General features: G+C 39.9%; 1 protein-coding gene across 1 annotated transcript in view; it reads left to right on the top strand.

Annotated features, from left to right (window-relative positions):
* The window catches only part of LOC150106113 (uncharacterized), a 190,203-nt gene that overhangs the window by 78,007 nt on the left and 89,679 nt on the right, over positions 1-22,517 (top strand). Inside the window, exon 3 of the mRNA XM_090394632.1 lies at positions 16,007-16,097. Coding sequence (XP_090250758.1) covers positions 16,007-16,097 — 91 coding nt within the window. The remainder of the gene's footprint in view (positions 1-16,006; positions 16,098-22,517) is intronic.

Genomic DNA, 22,517 nt, shown 5'->3' with positions numbered 1-22,517 from the left:
GGGGGGGGGGTGGGGGGGGGGGGGGGTGGGGGGGGGGGGGGGTGGGGGGGGGGGGGGGTGGGGGGGGGGGGGGGTGGGGGGGGGGGGGGGTGGGGGGGGGGGGGGGTGGGGGGGGGGGGGGGTGGGGGGGGGGGGGGGTGGGGGGGGGGGGGGGTGGGGGGGGGGGGGGGTGGGGGGGGGGGGGGGTGGGGGGGGGGGGGGGTGGGGGGGGGGGGGGGTGGGGGGGGGGGGGGGTGGGGGGGGGGGGGGGTGGGGGGGGGGGGGGGTGGGGGGGGGGGGGGGTGGGGGGGGGGGGGGGTGGGGGGGGGGGGGGGTGGGGGGGGGGGGGGGTGGGGGGGGGGGGGGGTGGGGGGGGGGGGGGGTGGGGGGGGGGGGGGGTGGGGGGGGGGGGGGAGAATAGGGACTGAAAAAGGGTGCATCGTGGCCATGGAATGGAAATGAAGAATCAGGAAGGAGAGAGGATTTTGAACTTTGCAGAAGTGTTAGATCAGGCAATTGTGAACTCCTTTTTCTGTGAGAGGGAAGAACATTTGATAATATTTAGAAGTGGGAACAATATTTCACAGACTGGCCATATTTTTACTAGAAGAAAACATCTTATGGCAGTAACCAATTGTAAGGTAATCCCAACAGATCAAGTGGCACAGTAACATCGGCTGCTGTGCGGAGACTTTATTTTAAAGTCGAAGATAAGAACGTATGGAAGCCATGGGAGTTGAAACATTAAGTGGTTTCGCTTAAAAGAAGAGAGTGCGAGGAACAGTTTAAGGGAAAAGGTGCTACAGAGAATTTCGGATAGACTAGAAAGAATAGAAGATTTGTGGAGACATAATTCCAAATAATTCTAAGCTGCGCAATTGAGGTGTTTGGTGAAACATCCGGAAAGATAAGAGAGCAGAAGGAGTGTTGGGTGGAATAATAATGTACAAGAAGCAGTAAGGACTAAGAGGAAGGCAAAAACAGAAGTGGGACAAGAAAGAGTGGAAGGGGATAGAGAGGAATACAGAGAGAAAAAGCGAGCAATCAAGAGAGGACGCCCAAAGAAGAGGTGAAGGGAGATGGTGCAGAAGGACTTGAGGATGAAGAACTTGGATATGGCTAAAGTCCAAGACAGGAGGTTGTGGAGGAGACTCCGCACAAACAGCGATCCTACTTTATGATCAATTAGAAACATCAATTAGAAATGTAGAAATAAGACATCAACGGACATAGTACATGTGAGACAGATCAAAGATTCTGGAGGAAGGGTATTAAGGAGGAATGTGGATATAAGAAACAGATGGAGAATATACTTTGATGGGCTTTTGAATGAATAAAATGCAAGGACTCACAGAGACGATGGGGGAGCCATATGAGGGGATGGTACATTAGGAGAGTGGAAGTGAAGGAAACTACAAAGAGGATGAAGAATGGAAAATCGGTGGTCCCTGACAGGATCCCAGTAGAGGCATTAAAGGCACTGGGGGAAGAGGAATTTGTCCTGCTGTGGGACCTGTTCATAAAAGTTGTCAACAGGAAAACACATCCGAGGAATGGAAGGAAAGTAGTCTTGTCCCCATCTAAAAGAGTAAAGGGGATGCACAAGATTGTAGGAATTACAGAGGAATAAAGTGGATGACCCACACAATGAAAAGCCTAGAGAGGGTTCTATGGAGGACTAAGGAATAATATGGAGATTGCAATGGGACAATTTGGCTTCATGCCTGGTCGTTGATCGACCAGACATGAAGTCAAATGCCATCAATGAAGCCATTAATGCTATTTGTGGGTTTCGGCAAATGATGGAAGAGTTTCGAGTGAAACAACGGGAGCTATATCTGGTGTTTATTGATCTGGAGAAAGCATACGATAGAATGCAAAGGCAAGAAATCTGGAGGTGTCTGAGAGAGAGAGAGAGAGAGAGAGAGAGAGAGAGAGAGAGAGAGAGAGAGAGAGAGAGAGAGAGAGAGAAGGTACCAGAGAAATATGTCAGGTTGGTGCAAGAGATGTCGAGAAATGTGAAGACAAGATTTTGAAACTGCCTGGGAGAGACGGAAAGTTTTCCAGTGTCAGTTGGCTTGCCTCAAGGGTTCAGCATTAATTCCGTTCCTGTTTAATATTGTGATGGAGATCGTTATGGAGGAGGTGAGAGGAAACGCACCTTGGACTATTTTGTATGCAGATGATATCGTGATGTGTGCAGAATCAAGAGAACAAGTGGCAGCTAAACTGGAACGTTGGAGGAAAGTATTGGAAGATATGAAACTGAGCAGACGTAAGACAGAGTATATGTGTTGAGAAGTGGATGGCAGCCAGCGGACAGATCTGGAGCAGGAAGGAAATGTCATCAGGAAGCTCAGTGACTTTAGGTTCAACAATGAAAGAGAATGGTGAGGCTGAGAAGGAAGTGGGACGCAGGATACAAGCAGGATGGAGGAACTGGATGGAGAGATGGCTGGAGAGTTATGCGATAAGAGGGTGCCGATCAATCTAAAAGACAAAATCTACAGGTCAGTAGTGCGACCAGCTATGACATGTGCTACAGAAACTGTGGCCCTCAGGAAAAATAACATCAGCAGAATTGAGGGAGCAGAGATGAGAAGGCTTAGGTGGATGTGCGGTGTGACCAGAAAGGATCGTCTGAGAAATGACTATGTGAGGGGAACGGTGAAAGTTACGAACTTAGGAGCAAAGATACAGGAGGCAAGGTTGAGATGGTTTGGTCATGTGATGAGGAGAAACGAATAGTATGTGCGAAGAAAGGTCATGCAGATGGATGTGCATAGGAGGAGGAAGCGCAGACGGCCAAAGAAGAGATGGAGGGAGATGGTGGATGAGGACTTCAGGATGAAGAACTTGGATGCGGCTACAGTGCAAAACAGGAGGATGTGGAGGAGACACCCCACAAACAGCGACCCTACTTAAGTGGGAAAAGCTGAAGAAGAAGTAGAAGATTCGAGTCTCTTTCTAATGTAAAGACTTTGTTTTTCTGAACTGTTTATTTACATACGTTCTTTCAATTAAATGGAGAATAATAATTCCTCTCCCATCCAAATTAAACAAAAATCATAATTTCTTTTGCAATTTCCTCAAAATAATAATTATTATTAATTTACATTTTTTTAAAAAAAAATATGCATTTCAAAATTTAAAGTTCAGTGCAACTCAAAATGCCCATAATTAAAAATAAAATGAAAGCAAGCAGATAATGGTGCCATCTTTGCTATGAAAATATTACGTAACTCATTTGCATGCTTGTAATGAGTTAGAGGAGAAAATAATAAAAGATTATCAATAATTTTAAAGGTGACTAAAAGTATAAATTTGATCAGTCAATCGCAGGAGTATTGGCAGTTGCTACGTTAGAGCTGCACGAATCTTGTTCACTTTATTTGTGCATGAAGCATATAATTGTAGTTCTTTTTTTCTCTCTATGTCTCTTCCCCCTCCCCAAGCTCTCGGTATAAAAAAAAAACTTTTCTGTTTTGGGGAATTATACTTCTAAAAAGCATCATGTTATTTCAAATTGGAAAACCAAACTTCCTTCAAACTGGTAATTCATTCGCTGCAGCAAATATAATTAAATTATGAATAGATTTATTATAGATATGATGATGAGTGAGTTTACGAATATCTAATCCAACATGCTGACAGTAATGTTCTTCGCCGATTTTTTTTTACAAATGAATTTCTAATTTAACAGTAATAGTGTTATTAATGTAGTGAACAGTTCAACTGGGCGTACATCTGTTAAGTCAAATAATAACTACAAACGAAAGTTGCTTGGCAAATAAATCATGTCCATCGTTTCTTCTGAATTATTTCACTAACGTGTGTCATATCACATGTAATACCTTCAGAAACGTCGACTCTTATAATGGAAACATTTTTCTGTCAAGGCTGAGATATATCGATGAGCAGAGGGAGGAACGCTATGGTTGGGCTGGTTTCAGGACATCGACGGCGCATCAACCGAACCTCCAGATATACGAAATAATAATTAAATTCAACCGTATTTGATATTTTGCGGAATTGGAGTTCACCTGATATTCTTTTGGAAAATTTACCTATAGGGTGGCAGTAACCAAGCTGTGCTACCAATATGCACTTCGTCTCTAAAATATCTTAATTTGTATAATCTTATGTATATATATCAAGTAATGGAAAAAACTAAAGTACGTTACTGAAAAGAATGCCAACGAGTGCACTGAAGCACTAAATTATTAATAATCACGAAAGGCATTTAGAATAATCACTCTAGGAAAATACAACTGTCATATAATTTTTCCTCTAAGATGAAATGACCACAGACTGATACGAAAAGTTGGTACTTGAATGAATCCATATGATCTATATGGATTCATTTAGAATTATGGCGCTTTTTAAAAGAATAATGAAAAATCTCACAATTCAAGAAATTGTATATTAAATGTTTCCCTACTATTAGTCACTCTACATCAGCACAGTTCAACTTATAAAATCTATCGTATTGTCCTAAAACGACTGTGTTTCATATTCGAATTTAGCGGTAATAATCTCAGTTCAATAGAAACAACATATCAATATCTGAGTGAAAAACAGCAGATATCGATATGTTGTTTGCCCATTTAGTTACGATATGTAGATCTATGGATTCAAAGAATAAGATTGCAACGTTTATGCTGTCCAGAGGTATTTAAAGAATAGGAATAGGAGAGATTTTTCAAATTGTGAAATTAGGTTAAGCGACAAGAACTAGAGCATTGCAAGAAGTTGCACAATATTGTGCTAAATAAGTACAATAACTTATTTTTATTATAATACTTAGAGGAATTGATGATAAGTGGAATTATAGTGTGAATAGATTAACAACAGACGTGTTAAAGAATATGTGGACACTAAGGAGTAGGACGACCAAATTTAGAAATTCGCACAGCCTTACGTAATATTTTCTTATAATTTATCTGTGAGGGGTTCGCAAGGATATTCAGCTATCATGATAAATACCTGCGCATGATCCTGCCTGGTATTCAAAATTCTAATTGGAATTTTTTTCATTAAATAATGTGCGATAATTTGGATAAGGCATTTGATAGAATACCACATAAAAGTCTGTTGCATAAACAGAAGAACATGGGATCGGAATATAAGCTGCTTCCTTGGATAAGTGGGTGGCAGATGGGTAGGTATCAGAAAATGGTGTATTTTCTGATGTACCAGGTGAGTTTGAGTCTATCGGATTTAAGGTGACTAGTAATGCATCCCAGAGTTCAGTCCTTGGGCTATTATTGTTCAGTCTGTATATTAATAACATTAGGAAGGGTTTAACAGCAGATGCGCAGTTGGTTGCTGATGAGGCCAAGCTAGTCAGTAATCAGGACTACTGTTAAACATCACCTACAGACGCATTCGTAGGGCATCACCTACAGGAGGATTTCAATAGCCTAAAACTTTGGAAAACTGATAACTGCTCGCATTTCGTTGCTAGTAAGTGTAAAGTTATGCATGAAGTAATTATGAGATTTCCAGCGGCATAATATATTGGTGGGATTATGTTACAAAAGAAACTGATGAGACTGGGTATCTGGACATTATTGTGGACATGAAACTGAAGTTCGAATGTCATATTGTAGAGAACGAAAATATAATTTTTTGGATAATTGAAATGTTGAAACAAGCATATACATGTTTAAGGATAAGGAAGTTATTTTGCCGCCTTTACAAAAAAAAAAAAAAAAAGGAATAAAAAAATAACATGACACGACCGTACTCGGACCACTGTACGCAGATTTGATTACCTTATTTATTTATTTTTTTTTTAATGTAGCTAGTTTGTAAACAAACTTATAGTTCATTCGTACCGTTGGTGCTCTATTTTTTTTTTTCCATTTTACATCAATTTAAATTTTTTATTTTTTAATTTCTAGTTTATTTATTTATTTATTTTCGCGTTTATATAGTTGGATACCCTACTCTAGAGACGAAACATTGAACTTTTCAAGCAACTTCAGGACTCCAGTAAGTAGAGCGGTAGTCTCTCACCAGGCGATGAAATTAAGGTAAACAGGAAAAAGAGGAGTAATAAGATAGAGATCCGTAAATTTCTGAACGTTATTGGTTAGCGCTGCCCTCATATCAGGGCAAGAGGGACACTGCCCCTTGCTTTAGACGACACGCATATTAAAATTCCAAAAACATGGTATTCAGAATCAGTTTTATATAAAAATAAATTTTTATGGAATAAAATATAATAATTTATGGATTATTTCTTGTCTTTATTTTATTACACATGCGCACATCGGCGGCGCATCAACCGAACCTCCACGTAAAATAAATAATAATTAAATTCAGCCGTATTTGATATTTTGCCGACTTTGAGTCATGGAAAAATGACAACCTTACACATATCTTTCGATCCTGTCGTGAAGAAGGTATGTTTTTCAAGATAGGAGAACATAAATTATTTTTTTCAACAGTTTGTTATCTTGAACTATTATAACTATTAATATTTAGACCTATGTTATAGTATGCGGGCGTCCATTTTTACCCTCGCCCTAGTCCATGCAAATGTTTGGGAAAGGACATTTATATGTTATGATCTGATGAAATATTTCTTTATTACATAAAGAAATATTTCAAAAAAAAAAAAGAAAAGAAACCTGTGCAGAATTCATGACTAAACAAACACATGTAACAACCACAGTAAGAAGTTGTAATACGTAAATATTACATCCTAATTATCTTAGAACATCGTCAGTACAGTTCAAACAATATTAGGAATAACATACACTTAGGGCGTATGATAACAATGAAATCCCAATATGCGTCAGTAACGTGTTACAGAATTAATTCTATTCCATTGTAATCATGCGCGCTAACTGTATGTTGTTCCTAATATTGTTTGAACTGTACTGACGATGTTCTAAGATAATTAGGATGAAATATTTACATATAAAAATTGTTACCATGGTTATTAGGTGAGTTTGTTTAGTTGAAATATTTCTTTATATGGAAGGCGGGAAGAAAATAAGGGGGCATGCGTGGAAGTTAACTTTGTATGCAGCTAAGAAACTGGCGGGAGCTAGATTTTTGTCCATTTTCTAGGAATTTCGTTGAATAGCGCAAGATTCTCCCAGAAGAAATGAAAACTCAGTTGTTTCTTCGTTCGTGGGCTATCTTAACTAAAAACATTCCAAATACCGGAATGCTTTTAGCTAAGTATATTTTACTGTTGACGCCTTAAGGGTATAAGTATTTCCCCGGAAATTAATATCTCCTTAAAACACACTCCGTGACAAGAGGAAAGGCATATCTCAATTGTTTTAAATCTTTCATATTAGAAACATTTTATTTACGAGTTCAGAAAACTACTGAATATAAATCCAAACGCGTTAGTATACTGGATTGAATCCATTAAATATATAATGACTGAAGATTATAACGATACATGCATTGCGCATTTTAATTACAGAGCTTGGAGCTACTGTTCTTTTCCTTTTCTTTATTTTTTTATTCAAACAACTTAATCAAAATGTGCACGCAGATTTTTTTCTTGATTTTTATGTAATGAATGGCTTTCACATTTTCTGAGTACCTATTGAAAAATTTAATTAGACAGCAAGTTCTTACCATTCTCTTCAGTCATTCATAACAATAAACAGCATGACTGAGTTTGTCTCTCCTTCTGAATAGATGGGGAGTTTATTGAAGAGAGATGAGTTTATCTCTCTTCAATAGGCGGGAGATTAGATGATCTGAGAGTGACCACAGGACCATAACTAGGCTTTAATCGCCCGAGGCGAATTCGTAACCAAGGAATTTTATAATGTTTTAATTTCGAAACTTGGTAAAACATCTTGCCACTGACGCCCTTGGTAGTTATTCCATTGCCAAAGGATTCGGGAAACAAATTTCAAGCATTGTAAATATTTCTTACTGCAAAATACTTGAAGTTTTGATTTGTAATTCAATGCATCGGGAAAAAATCTCCTTCTTGATGTTTTGTGTTAAACAAAGAAGAAATTCTCAGAAATATGTTTATGTATGTTTACAGTTATTTTCCATATATGTTCATTTAATAATATATGCATTTTATCATTCACTACAAAATTATGTACTGAGCTATTGCTGCGATAGCTCAGTACAGCATAGATACAGTACTGAAATAATCGTCTTCTTATCATGGATTTTAGGCCAAGTGGACTATTCCAGTCTCATGCCATCGCTTTCTTGGTGTTCTACTTCTTCCTTTTCATTTATTTTATGTCCATATATTATCTCTGGCAGCCTGCTATTGTCCATTTGATTTAGATGATCTAAGCATTAAAATATACATTTACTTTTAAAATAGTTAAATTGCTTTATAGGACTGTAAAATTTCTTCATTTGCTTGGAAGTCCTACTTGGTACATCTAGCTTTTTTTTAATTTTGCTGAGAATTTCATCTCTAAGAGTTAAATCCATTTTCATTTTTTAAATAATCCATTTCACTTCCATATAATAAAGACAACACACCAGAATCAGACTATATAATATAGCTTAGCCATGACATTATATAGTCTGATTCTGGTGCGTTTTTGTACCATGAATATGATTTAAAATACGTCTCGTATATTATTTATTATACCGTTTACTTTAAATCAGCATATATCAAATATAGATATAGATATAGATAAAAAAGATATAGATATTAAAACAATTTGATATTTTAATTTCTATATCTTTTTCTTCTTCATATGGTAAACCATATCTTACGTATTTCACAGTATTTTCTTCCTCTGATGTTTTATTATTAATCAATATTTTATATCATATTGGGTTTCTTCTTTGAAAGCCATTATTCATACCTCTGCTTTTGATATTCCCATATTATACTGCTCTGAAATTTCATTTAAAGAATTTTCTAGATTATCTTCTGATACAGTAAATACAATTTGATCCTCTGCAAGTAATAGTGCGAAAAACTTTACTTTGTGGATTTATTAATATACCAAATTGGTTATACTGTTCCAAGATTGTTTATATACTAGAAAATATTTTAAAAAAAAGAGATGATAGGGAACATCCTTTCCATAATTCTCTTCATATGTCTTTCCATTCTGATATTTGTTCGAATTTGACTGCCATTTTATTTTATTTTTATGTTATGCATATATTTCTTCAATAGACTGTAAGAACTGTTTTGGTATTTTTAAAACGGTTAAAATTTAAAACAATTTTTGTCTGTTAATTTTATTAAAGGCTTTTTCATAATCAATGAAGGCCACGAGCGTTTCTTTTTCAAATTCTCTTCTCTTTCCAATGATATTCAGAGTAAAAATTGAGTCTATGCAAGGACAGCCTTTTCGGAGTCCATTCTCTTCTTCTAGTAGTTTGTCCTCCACAATACTGTTTAGTTTCTCTTTCAATATTCCTGCATATATTTTGCACACTGCATTTACGAAACCTAATCCCCTGTAGTTGTTGAATCATGTTCATTTCTTTCTTCATAAATATGAATAATCAGTGCTTTTTTCTAATAGTTTAGGGTTTTTCCAGTAATTTAGAAAATGTTAAAGAATTTTAGTATATTCTTTCATTAAATATTTCACCTGCATTTTTCAACAGTTGGTTTCTCCTGGCATTGTCCTATGTGAAATGGTACTCTAGAATTTTTTTTTTTTACTGAGGTTTCTGGATAGATCATCGTGCATGATGATAAAGTATTGGTCAATGAGGCTAATCCAATGTTTATTCTTCAATATACCAGTTCTTAATATAGTCTGTAAAAATTTATGAGATACGAGTTACAAGTTAATTTTACGCTTTCTCCAATGTTGAATTTTTCACATTGAAGAAAGCGGTTGTTTGTGACAGCTACGATATGGGTTTTCTATTTTAGATTATGATCTACGTATGTTTGCAGAGATTCTGTTAGCTGTGGGCTCACCGAGGAGCTTCGTAAATGCATTCACTTCTGGGATCGCAATAGTTGTGTGATATTTAATTTACAGGACTGTTTCTCTACCCTTCAGTTCAAATAGGATAAATTTAGTTTTCTGCATGCTCATTTCGATTTTGTTTTCCTTGAACCATGTATGCAGGCTTATTAAATCAGATGCCTCGTAGGTCTGCATGTCGCTAGATGAGAAAACTATTACCGTATAATCAGCATAACTGATCAGGTTCCTTTTCAGTTCTATTGAGCAGTTTATATAGATAATTATAAAAAGTGCAAAGTCTTTTTTCTAGAACTGAGCCTTGAGGAAAACCAGATTTGATGAGTTGGTATTCGCTCAAGCTGCCCTTTCTTTGAACTGCTTGCCATGTCTTTTAAATAAGAAAGAATTTTTCTTCTAAATTAATTTGACTGTAAACTATCCGGAATTGAAAAAAAAATCTTTTTAACAAACAAAAACTGCTATACAAATAAATGATTCCAACACGTGCATTCCTCTTACGTTACCAGGAGTATTTAATAAAAACAATTTTAAATTTAGTCACAATGACACGTGGACTTTTATGACCTAAACAGCATAACACCACAATGTAACATTATGCTATTGGAATGGGGATAAGCCTTTTATTCCCACTTCGATGTCTATAAAATCAAACAGTGGAACACGTCGTTTATTTCACTCAGAAATGTTGAAAATCATAAATGAATTAAATGCACGGGTGTTTACGAGATATCTACTTTGGGTATACGGTGCGAACCACAGTAGGTGGAAGTGGCAAAGTAAATGTGCGCAAAAAAAAAAAAAAATCTCGCATAATATATAATCAATCTCTTGGCTGAAAGTGTTAGGAGCACACATTTCAAACCATAGAACGACTAAAACAATTCGATTATTAAGCTTTTTAAAATATCACCGTTTGATGGAATGGATGATGTTTTCTTGTAATAGCTGAATTTGATATAAGTGGGCTGTAATTAATATTGACACAGCTTGTAGGAAAATTACATCAATTTGCACCGATACATTTCTGAAAGCTTATATTTCGTATTTAATAATCGCGTTTGCCAAAATTCATGGTACTTGTGCTTGCATTTAAACAAATACAGTATATTGAAGAGTGAATCTAGACAAGTACCAGAAGGCAATTTTATGTTAGACCTTATTCAGAAGTGGGGAAAATGTAGTTTCTGAAATCTTTCATCCACAAACTCATGGTTTTCTTTCCACTGCATTTCACATCAGGTATTATTTTAGTTATTAGCAATGAAACGTTCACTTCATTTATATGTAATACTTTGACACTATTTGTTCCCCAAAGTCAGGCCCTGCGACAAGTAGGTTGGGATCGCGCGCGTACAGTCGCATCATGTAAAAAGGCCGATCCCAAATAAATGGGAAAAGTCCCGAAAGCAAAACGAAGAAGACGATTTAATAACATTTATTAAGTGAATTACATCCCAAATATTATCGTTGAAAGGAAGGCATGAAATAGGAAAAAAATCAATTTGGTTGAAGCATGTTTACACAGCAAATATCTGCATATGGAAAGACATTGCACGTCTGCTCAAATGATGTAAAACCATATGTCAACTCGAAAAATCAAACAAAGAAAGAAACAGAAAAAAAACAGAAATATAAACTTTAAGAAACATCTCATCTAGAAAAAAGAAAACTACAAAAAGCCTGAGTGCCAATGTATACAATAAAACACATTCCTCCATTTTAAACTTGTTTTCTACAAAAGTAGAAAAGCACACTCAGCAATGTCGGATCTGAGAACAGTCACGACCCAGGTGTTGATTTCTTCAAGTTTCCAGCCTTATGCATGAACTTAAGGAGTTTTCTTAACCGCCTTATGTATTCTGCTCTAGTTTTTTCATTGATTTTATTGTGGGGAATTGTGATGCTTCTAAAATTCCCAAATATTTGTAGCTATCTTCGAATTTTATTGCCTTGATTTTTTTCGCCATTGAGCAGCTCTATTTCGTTGAGATCTTCGAACACTTTCCTCTTGTGATTCCAGGAATTTCGCATTTGTCTAAGCCAAAATCCACTGATATATCTTGACTGAATATGCGCACAGTATTATGCAATGATCCAAGCTCATTCTCTGATTTTGTATACCGTTTGAGATCGTACATGTATAAAAGGTGAGATACCTTTGAATTTTTTTGCGCAATTTGTTTAACCTCAGCAGATTTATTTAAAATTCTAGTTAAGGAGATTAATGATAATATAAACAATAAAGGAGATAATGAATCTTTTTCAAAGAACCACTTTTTATATTTACCTTCCCCATTTCCTCTTTATTCAGAACCAACCTTGTTTGCCAATTTTTCTTGATGGATTGCAAGAATGGTTTTACGTTTTCGCTAATACCGAATAGTTCTGTGCATTTTAAAATCCAATTATGAGACACTGAATCAAATGATTTTTTATAATGTGTTCAAAGCTGGTTATTCTAAGTCTGCAATTTTTCAGAATCATTTTGTCAATCAGCAATTAGTCTTTTGTGCCTCTCGGATTTTTGCTGCTACCTTTTTGTTCAATTGGAAAAAGAGAATTTCTTTAAGATAGCTCTATATTTTGTCAGCTAATACGCCTGTGAGTAGCTTAAATGTTTTTTGGCAGGCAGGTTACTGGCGAAAGTTTTCTGGGTTTGGACTTTTTTTTATCCTTTCTAATCCAAAACCTTTTGCCTGCTGTGAGCCAGTCTTCTTTGCGTTGTTCTAGTAAAACATCGTTAAATTGGTCAGCAAATCTTTCGTGTATGCCGGTCTGTCAGATAGTTCAACCAGCAGCACTGTAACTCATCCATCCTGGTTGTTGACCAATTTTTTTCTCCTTTTAGTTTGCTTCTGAGTTTCAGTTGGTCCATTTTTCATTCCTGAGATTCGTTCGTAATTTACTCAATCCACTTTCCTTATTATTTTGCGTATTAGGGTTATCCCATAGGTTTTGCCAAAATTTAAGTGTATTTTCTTTGTCTATAGTATATATATTTATATTTTATTTAAGATTATCATTCCTATAGCAATCAGTTTTCTTATAAAATTAGTGCTAATTCGTGCAAAAAATCGACTTTTGCTTGTACTGTTCAATGTTCATTGTATCTTCTTATTTTAGCTGCAACCGCAAATATTTTTTGCTTCAGTTCCTTCTAATACTTCATCAATAGGTGATGTTCCAATATTATACCTCTTTATGAAGTTATTTCGGGTTTTCAAGTTTTTCGGCTTCTTTTCCTTAAGGTTTTTTGAATTGCTCACATCTGCTCTGAATTTAAGAATTTTATTCAACAGTCGATGCTTTCATTTTGGGTTCTGCGCCTTATTATCATTGGGTTCGTTAATGTAATGGTCTACTCCAGATGTTACTAAGTTGACTATCGAGTACATAAATTGATTCGTTTGTCCAATAGTTCCAGTAGGAATAGTCATTGCAGCTTTATTGGCTTCTTATATCAGGTCCTTCGGTTTTTGGTGAGGTACTTGCTGAATACTGGAAACCTAATTCGTTCCAGGTTGTTTATTTGCTCAATAATTTTTGTGGCGAATTCGTCTTCTTTCTCTGATAGATTAATTTAAATTATTTCTAAATTTTAGACATTTTCAGCATTCTGTACGTTGAAATATGTTTCTGCTCAGTTCATAATCTTGGTCAGTTCGGCGTCAGTACAGTCTCCTTTTACAGCTTGAGCTATCAGTGCATCAAGCTCAATTTCACTAAATATCTTTCGTTTGATAATGAAGGTGCGCTGCTGCATGAATCTTTCGAACGAAATTTCAAAATTTGGGTGTAGTTCAAGCCAAAGTTGGAACATTGTTTCCGAAATCCCATAATTGAGGGGATTGAAGAGTAGAAGCACAGCATGACTTGTTGGTTTTCAGCCATGCTCCACTTTTTCGAAGCACAGTAATTACTTTTGAGTTCTGCGGATCTTGCTCCTGTAGCCCACAATTTTTAACTGGAGAAGTGGGCAGTTACCTGAGGGAGGAGGTAGACTCCCACTGCATGAAGTGGAAAAATAGTGGAACACACACACACACACACACACACACACACACACACACACACACACACACACACACACACACACACACACACACACACACACACACACACACACACACACACACACACACACACACACACACACACACACACACACACACACACACACGCACGCATATATATATATATAAAATCACCAGCGTATAGAGAGAGAGAGAGAGAGAGAGAGAGAGAGGAGCCTCCGGAGCTATAGACGAAGCCCTTTTGTTGGAAAGATCGGCGCTCGGTTCCAGTCTAAGACAGTGGTGTATGATGGATTGAAATCAAGGCGAATGAGGTTGACTGTAGGAGTGCCCCAGGATTTTTACTAGGACCACTCTTCTTTAATTTGTACACTAATGACATTGCAGACCTTTGACGGGGGTTATTTATGTGTTCCCTGATTATGCAAAATTAAGGAGGGCAATAGTTGATAACTGTGATATAGATATCTTACAGGATGATTAAAATAAATTGGAAGTGTGGTCAAAGGAATATGATTGTTTAATTGATGTTCTAAAACGTAAGATAATGCTCACCGGGATGTAATGTTTACACACTTCGTATAATACCAGTGGTACTCTTTTTCAGGAAATGAATAAGAATATGGAATCTTGGGGCGACGGGGATTGAGATTTGAATTCAGAGGAGTTATTGCAAGAATTAGCAAAATTGCTCACAGGGACCACTTGGAAGTTCAATAATACATCGACAAGTAAATCTATGGAGGATATCCGTCTAATGAGCCTCTGTAGCTCAGTTAGTATAGATTTTCAGACCCTTTGGTCGGAAGGAACTGGGTTCGATTCCCATCCAAGACGTGAGGAACCATGATTTGATCTCTTTTGACTAAAGGTCAGTTAGCCATTCTCATAGGTGGTGGTGGTGGGGGGGGTTCACCCGGAGGCTCGGATTTTTCGTTAGATGCCGGGAGATGCCGCTCGCAGGGAGCGGCACCGCCTCGCTGTAAGCCTTCGCAGCCCGGGTTCTCAGATCTACACCCCCACCCCCACTTATTTGGAGTAATAGAATCCGTGCCAGCGAAAGCTTTGTGGCGAGGAAGGACAGAATAGTTATTACTTTTCCTAGGGAGAGTTAGGTGGGGTTTTGCAGATTCTAAAAATATATACAGGGCTTGATGCGTCCCTGTATGAGAAAGCATATTTTCGGTGGTTTGCAGTATTTGTTCACAAATTTAAAGTCTCCTAATAAACATCTCTCTTGCGCAAGAAATTTAAGTAGATAGAAAAAAATCCTTTCCTCATTCTTGCGTACATTAAATTTGCGTCCTGTACCTGTTTTGTTTCCGTACCTTCCAGATGTGATACTTTGAGACGTTAATTAAGAAGATAGCGAACTTTTGGGACTTGTTGACCGGTGGAGGGAATTGTAGACGTACTACCTCTTCTAGTGACAGCATCGGGATTCCCAAGGCTGTGCTCAGTCTTTGCCAGCTGGTGGGCAAAAATAAAAAAAAAATGCTCCACCGTTTCCACGCCTCGGCAGACATCACAGAAGAGGTCGCACGGACTGGGTACATACCTGGATTTAACCTGTTTCACCGGGAGCTGCCCTTAGGCTATTCGCCAGGCGAGATCCCGATGAAAAGGCTGTCCCCAGCTATTTTTAATGTTTCTAAAAAGAATTCCGTTGTTGGTCCTGAGATTTGGTGTATCACGCCTGCAGAGTTGGAAGAAATCCCAGCTTTGGATTTGTGTGTGAGGATTTCTGTTCTTTTTTCTCTGAGTGTTGTGTGTGATTTCACTGGTGTGTGGTACCACTTGGGCACAATCCTTGCGCGGGGTCCAGCATAGTCCGTGATCCCAAAGAGGGGAAGGCAAAATCCTATAAAATATCTAATGAGGAGGCCTGAAGTGTGTTTGAGTTTAAGGCTTTCCGTACGGTTTTGAATGTGTTTGCATGGAGCAAGCTTTTGAGATCGGGCAGAGCGTACCCCCTTCTTCATGTTTTAGTTGTAGGTATTCTTTTTTTACCTCGTGTTTTTTCTCATTCCAGAAGAAGTCTATGAGTTTATTTAATAATTGATTTTCTTGTAGCAATGTGATGCCTGTGATGTTGGCTGTGTGCATCAGCATTGGGGTAATGATTGTTCTTATTACTGTGGCTCTTCCATAAAAGGAGAAAAAGGTTGGTTTGAACAGCTTTATCCTTTCCGTGCTTGTTTCCTGAAATTTTTGAGTTGGTAATGCTAGGGTCTCAGAAAACGGAACGTCTAGTATTGTTAGGGACTGCTTATGCAGCGTTAAACCGTAGGGAAGTCCAGTGTTATGGAAATTTCCAAAACTTTTGATTTTAGTTTTTTGTGCGTTAACTCGGAGACCACTGACTATGCTGAGGATTTGCAGTATGTCAAGATAGATGCAGATGGACTCAGAATCTCTGAGTGTGGCCACTACATCGTCTGCATATGCCAATATTTTGCACTGTCTGGAGACTTGGGGCAGTGGAATACCGTTAATTGCGAGGGTGTTCTCAATTCTGTTGATGAGGGATTCTAATGCTAGAGAAAAGAGGAGGGGGCTTAGCGCGCAGCATTGCCTAATCCCTTTCTTTATGCGGATCAATTCTGTCAGAAACCCATTAATAGACAGTTGTGTCGAGACCTCCGCATACATAGTTTTAATTGTACGCCGAAGTCTCGATCCCACACCTATTTTTTTTAGGGTGTCCTGCACGTACATGTGGTTGATGCTGTCAAACGCTTTTTCCAGGTCGTCAGAGAAGTGCCAGGGGGTATTTTTTTTCCTTGGCCAGTCTGATTAGGTCTCTTAACAAGAAGAGATTAAATTCCATAGATCTACCTGGGATTCCGTAGACCTGTAAGCTTGTTATTATATTTTCTATTCCGCCCTTAATGCGCGTGCAGATAATTTTTGCGAAAAGCTTGCAGTCAAAATTGGTTAAAGAGATCGGACGCCAGTTATTTGACCGATCTAGGTCTTTCTTGGGGATAAAGATTGTATAGCTCTTAACGAATTCCTCGGGGATGTTTCCCGAAGTGAGGAATTCGTTGAAGATGTTTACTAATGTTGGCAGTGAAAAAATCCTAGATAGATCTATAGAATTCTATCCCCAGTCCGTCTAGCCCTGGGGTCTTTTTTGTCTTCATTGTTTTGCACGTTGCCTTTATTTCCGCCGCAGTTATCGGCCTGTCATGCAGGGCACTAAGATGATCGGGAAAACGTTTGACGTCCCACTCGTTGAAGTCATCCGTGCCCTGCTGGTCAGAGAAGATGCCGAGATACTGCTGATGAAAATGACGGAGTATTTCATGGGCTGAGTTTAGAATCTGGCCCTTCTCTTCGATCTGGGAAATCGTTCTCTCGTCATTTGCCGCCACCTGTTGTTGATTGTAGAATGCGGCGGAAGGCGTTTCCAAATTTCTGAGATAGAGTCTCGTTCGAAAGTAGAAGTCCTCGAGTCTACTCTGCCGCTCTTGCTACAACTTATTTCTACTTGTCTGATAAGATCTCCGCAGGGAACCCCGCTCCGTTCGTTTATCCGGTACCAGTCGAGTTCCCTGTAGAGATCCCTCAGCCGTTTACGTTGTTGGTAGGCCCTTTCGCGTCCACAGTTTTGAAACAGTTCCTTAGCCTGCCACTTGAAGCGCAGCCAGTTTTCCCAGTCCCAGTTGGTGTTTGTTCATCTGTCACAAAGGTTCTGTAGCTGGTCGCTAAAAAGACTGGGAAAGGTAGGAGGGAGCCTCCAAGGAACTCTGGCTGTTTCCACAACCTCTGAGAGTGTGATTTTGAATATGACCAATTTGTGGTCTGTTGACATGTTGTGTACTGCGGTGTGTCGTATTCTCTGAACATGTTGTTCCAAGTTTTGAGATATGTACGCCCTGCCTAGTCTCGTCGATATCTGGCCGCGGCACCACGTTGTCTCTACTTTAGAGGGGTTATTCCGCCTCCAGACATCGACGAGGTCAAAGTTTACACAACATCGCTTTAAGGCGGCAATACCGCCAGTTCCGGTATTTCCAAACCCGCCCACTTTGTCTAAACGTGTGTCTTCCACACAATTCCAATCTCCGGCTACTATGAGGTGGTCTGCTCCCAGGAGATAGTTTTCAAGGGCAGAGAAGAAAACACTTCTGTGGTGTGAGTTGTTCGGGGCGTAAACTGCAACAAGTCGGATGGTACAGCCACCGTACTTCCAGTCCACCTCTACTAGATGTCCTGTGGCGTCTTTCTGGACGTTGAAGAACCCACCGCGATTGGGGGGGGGGGCGAATTAGTATCCCCACCCCTCGCGAGTGCGCGTCCCCGAAGCACCAGTAGCTGGTGACCGGGTAGCTTCTCGAGAAGTTCTCCACGTCCCAATGCTTATAGAAATGGATTTCTTCGATCAGGAGAATATTAATTATGTGCGTTAACATTAGCTTCCAGACAGCGCTTTGCGCAAAAGGGTTGCGTAAACCGTTAGTGTTTAGAGTGGCAATTTTAAATTCCATGTTGGTGTTTAGAAGAAGGGGGTTTTCATCTGTTCTTGGGTCTACGTGAACCACATCTGGTTCTTCGTCAGAGCTGTTTGTACTATGTCGATGTTTGCAATCTCGATGTTGGCGGTTTTGTCCTTCGTGTGTGGAGGTTGCCTGGGGTATCTTACCCGTCGCGGTTTTTGCGGAGGTTATGTTTTCCGCTGTTGCCCCTTTTTCGGCCTGATGGCGGTGCTCCGGAAAATCGCTGTTTGGTAATGCCTCAGTCTTTCCCGTGGGTGAAGCCCTGACCGGTGTTATGGTCCCTCCAATTACTTCTGAACGCGTCTTGTGCGGGCATGTGTCAACTTTGTGGGTGAAATCCCCACATTTAAGACAAGGTTCTGTACAGCTTTCTAATTTGTGCTTTGTTGATTTGCAGTTTCAACATTGTATTCTCGGGCAATCTGCCCCGAGTTGTTCAGCAGAGCCACATCGAAAGCACAATCTTTTGACACCCGGGTAGTTGACCATAACCCTTGTTTGGCCCAACTTACTGAAGTTGGGAATACCTGTTTTCATATCCATCTGGATTTCTACTTCAACTGTTTTCCAGCCGTTGTATTCTGCGTGTTCAATCGCTTTGATATCATGAATTTCACCCCATTGGCTAAAGAATTTCTTAATGTCAGCTTCGTTCTCCAGGTATTCTAGGGAAAATCTGGTTATTTTTAATGTTTTGCGTAGACTCCCTACTAAAAAAGGCTTGATTGTTTCCCCCAAACAAGGGAAACCCTCTAATAATTTCATTCTTATTTGGTCGTTTTTGACCACGGTTTGAAATCTCTCCGTCGAGTACGGTGTGAAACCGTATATGTTTACCGCCCTAATGTCTCTATCAGAGCATTCACCTGTAAAGGTCACGGAGCCGATCTCTTCTGAGGAAGGCACGTTCCTGGCCCCATTTTATCATGTTGTCTTTGATGGTAAGTTTTAGTCGTTCCAAGGAGTCCCAGTCCCAGCCAGCGGTACACCAGATGGAGCAGAGTTGGTTAAGCTTGGCTGAGAACAGGGACAGGAATCTGATGGTAACTTCCATTGCCCGGAACAACATCGACAGCTTCTAATGGATGATAACTGAGCACGACTAATTTGTGGTCCGAGATGGTAGAATTATTTAGAACGTGCCTTATAGCTTCGGCTCTGGAGACAAGGGATGGTGACAAGTAGAAGAGTTTGATCCGTGTGCCGATGCCTTGGCCTGTCCAAGTATAATCCCGACAGTAGGGGTTGTGAGCCCTCCAGATATTTGAAAACTGGAGATTCCTAAGGTGAATTTCCAAGTCCTGGTAGCCAGCAGTACCTGTATTGGGATTTCCCCCTACTTTATCGTAGGCCGGGTTCGCCACACAATTAAAGTCCCCCATCAAGATGACGTGATGGACGCCGTACAAGTATGTGTGAAGCGACTGAATGAAGGCTGGTCTTATTGTTGCATGTGCTGGGGCGTAGATGTTAATGTATCTATGATACAGCCCTGGTACTTCCAGTCGACCGCAAGGACTCTCCCTTCTGTATCACTCTGGATGTTATGGAAGTCTCTGAGGAGGGGGGCTAGAATAAGTACCCTGACCCCGGTGGTGGTATTTGTGCCGAAAGTCTAGAATGAATGGACGGGGTACTTATGGCTCAGTTCCTGCATATCTTCGAAATGAAAGAAATGGGTTTCTTGCAGGAACAAGAGCCGGATGTTGGGTGCTAGCATGATTTTCTACACCTCCTGCTGTTTAGGTGGTGAATGGAGCCCTCTGATGTTGAGGGAGGTAACACAGAAGGGGGGTGACATTATGATGTTTTTATGGCCGGTCTAGATCTTTGATACGAAACTGTTTTACATATTTGACTAAGTTATCAATCTGTAGGGGGAGGTAGAATATCCAGCTCCCTGCAGACCGGCTTCCAGTTTAACACAAGAGCTCGAGAATACCTCGAACTCGTGGCGAATGTTCTTAATCTTGAAACTGACGATCTGATTGTCCTTCATTTCGTAATCATATAGATTGAACTGGGAACCGGTAAATATTTTGATTTTGGAATTGACAATTTCTTTATGTCTGTAAAGGGTTTCCACCTCAATTTCGGACTCAGATGTTGTTGAGTTCGTATTTCTTTTGGAGTGGCTACAGTGGTGTTTCTTTTCTGCTTTTAGGGAAGCCACTTCCTTCCTTTTTTTGGGAGGTTCTTTAGGTTTAGGAGGTGGAAGATCTTGTTCCCCCCTCTTTTATGGTGTTATCTTCTGCAGGGAGAGGGATGCTAGCTACTGCAGGTGAGGTCTCTGAAGCGTCGACGGACGAAGTTTCCTTTGGTGTTGTTGAGGGGAGGGGGATAGCTGGTATTGTGCTATCCATAACTTCGTCCGTATTACCCTCGGATGGTTGTTGTTCTTGTTCCGATGGTGGTGGAACGATGGAAGTTGCCGAGGGGGGACTGCTTCCTCAGCGGAGGTGGTTGCTGGGCGGGAAACAGTTTCTTCTGCTGGTGTTGTAGCAGGACGCTTCTTAATCTTCCCCAAAACAGTTTGTGTAAAGGTCTTCTGCCCGATGGTGTTGGGGGAGTACCGGAAATTCGCCGGCGTCTTTTGCAGGCTGCGGATTAATAGGTTCGATTGGCGCCCCTGCCCGCTCTGCAAATGTTCTTAGAGGACATGATGTTATTTTATGGTCATTGCTAGAGCATTTACGGCAGGGGTGTGGGCACTGATGTGAGATGTGCCCGACTGCGACGCAGTTGAAACACTTGGCTCGGGGGGCAGTCACTACCCAGATGTTCCACCGAGCCACATCGCAGACACTACCTCTGTACCCCGGGATAATTTACCATCACGCGCGACGTGGGATGGGCTTGCGCATGTCGTGAAGGTAACTTCTCCCGAGTACCAAGCGGGGTCTTCCTTGGAGATGCTCTTCTTGATGTTGCTCACTTTCCCCCACTTGCTGAATGTCTGGGTGAGCACGTCGTCTCCGGCCTCTAGGTATTCCACAGGGAAGCGGTCGATTCTTAGTTGTCGAACCTGCGATTCCACCATGGTTGGGATTACCTGCTTCCCTTGGACGGGAAAACCCTTTAAAAGTTTATCTCTCGTGGACGCATTTTTGACGACGGTCAAGAATCGTCCTCGTCCATAGGTGGTGAAGGAGAAGATGTTATTGACTCCTACAAGCTCCTTAAGTACAGTTGTAAGTATTCTGGAATTCTCCAAACCTGGAATCTCCACTCCTAATGCCCGAGTCCTGGGGGGGGATTGCTCCACTCATATTGATCTCTGCGTCTGAAATAAAAAGGAAAAAAAATTAAGAGTCTTGCGACTCTGAATAATCCCGTAGTGCGTAGACCGCACTACCAGCAAGTTAGTAGAGTTAATAGAAGAAAATGCAAAATGTTAGTAAAACAAGATAAATAACAAACACTAATACGCTTCGACTAGAAAATCTCCGTCATCAGTGGGAGCTAGGCTAGAAATATCAAGATTTTAGTAATACAGAACTCATAAGTATTTTACCAAAAGAAGTTACCATAAGGTGTTTTAACCTTATTAAATAAAAATCTCAGGAGGAGATATAAATGTAGAAAGTATTTTACCTTGGGTATATTAAATGTTAAAGATACCAAGCTATTTTAAACCTGGTTTTACTCCATTTCCCAAGTAAGCAAACAGACAAATAAGTCAAGTTTGCGCCTGCACGTAATGCAAGTCTAGCTGACCTTGCAGATGGTGCAAGACCAAGATAACTCATGGTAAAAGTAGAATAAGCTCTGGTCACTAATCTTAATATTAACCCATAATGCAAAGCACATCTCATGGAGGAGATGTATGACGCTTTGTATTAAAGGCAAGGGGCCGCTACCCAGACCGGTTTCCTCTTTTATTGAGGTTAAAAAGTTACCATAAGGTTTAAACACCTTATGCTAACTTGTTTTGGTAAAATACTTATAAGCTCTGTATTATTAAATCTTGATATTTCTAGCCTGGCTCCCACTGATGGGGCTGGCTTTGAAAGGCTCTGTTTGGGGATAGGTTTTTGCCTGTCTCTGAGTAGGGCCACCGCTGAGATTATGGCTATGGCTGG

Source organism: Typopeltis vanoorti, chromosome 6 (assembly GCF_054136105.1).
Source record: "Typopeltis vanoorti isolate ZY-2024b chromosome 6, IOZ_Tvanoo_1.0, whole genome shotgun sequence".
Classification (NCBI taxonomy): domain Eukaryota; kingdom Metazoa; phylum Arthropoda; class Arachnida; order Uropygi; family Thelyphonidae; genus Typopeltis; species Typopeltis vanoorti.
The sequence above is the reverse complement of the archived record's forward strand: the minus strand, read 5'-3'. Positions and strand labels throughout refer to the sequence as shown.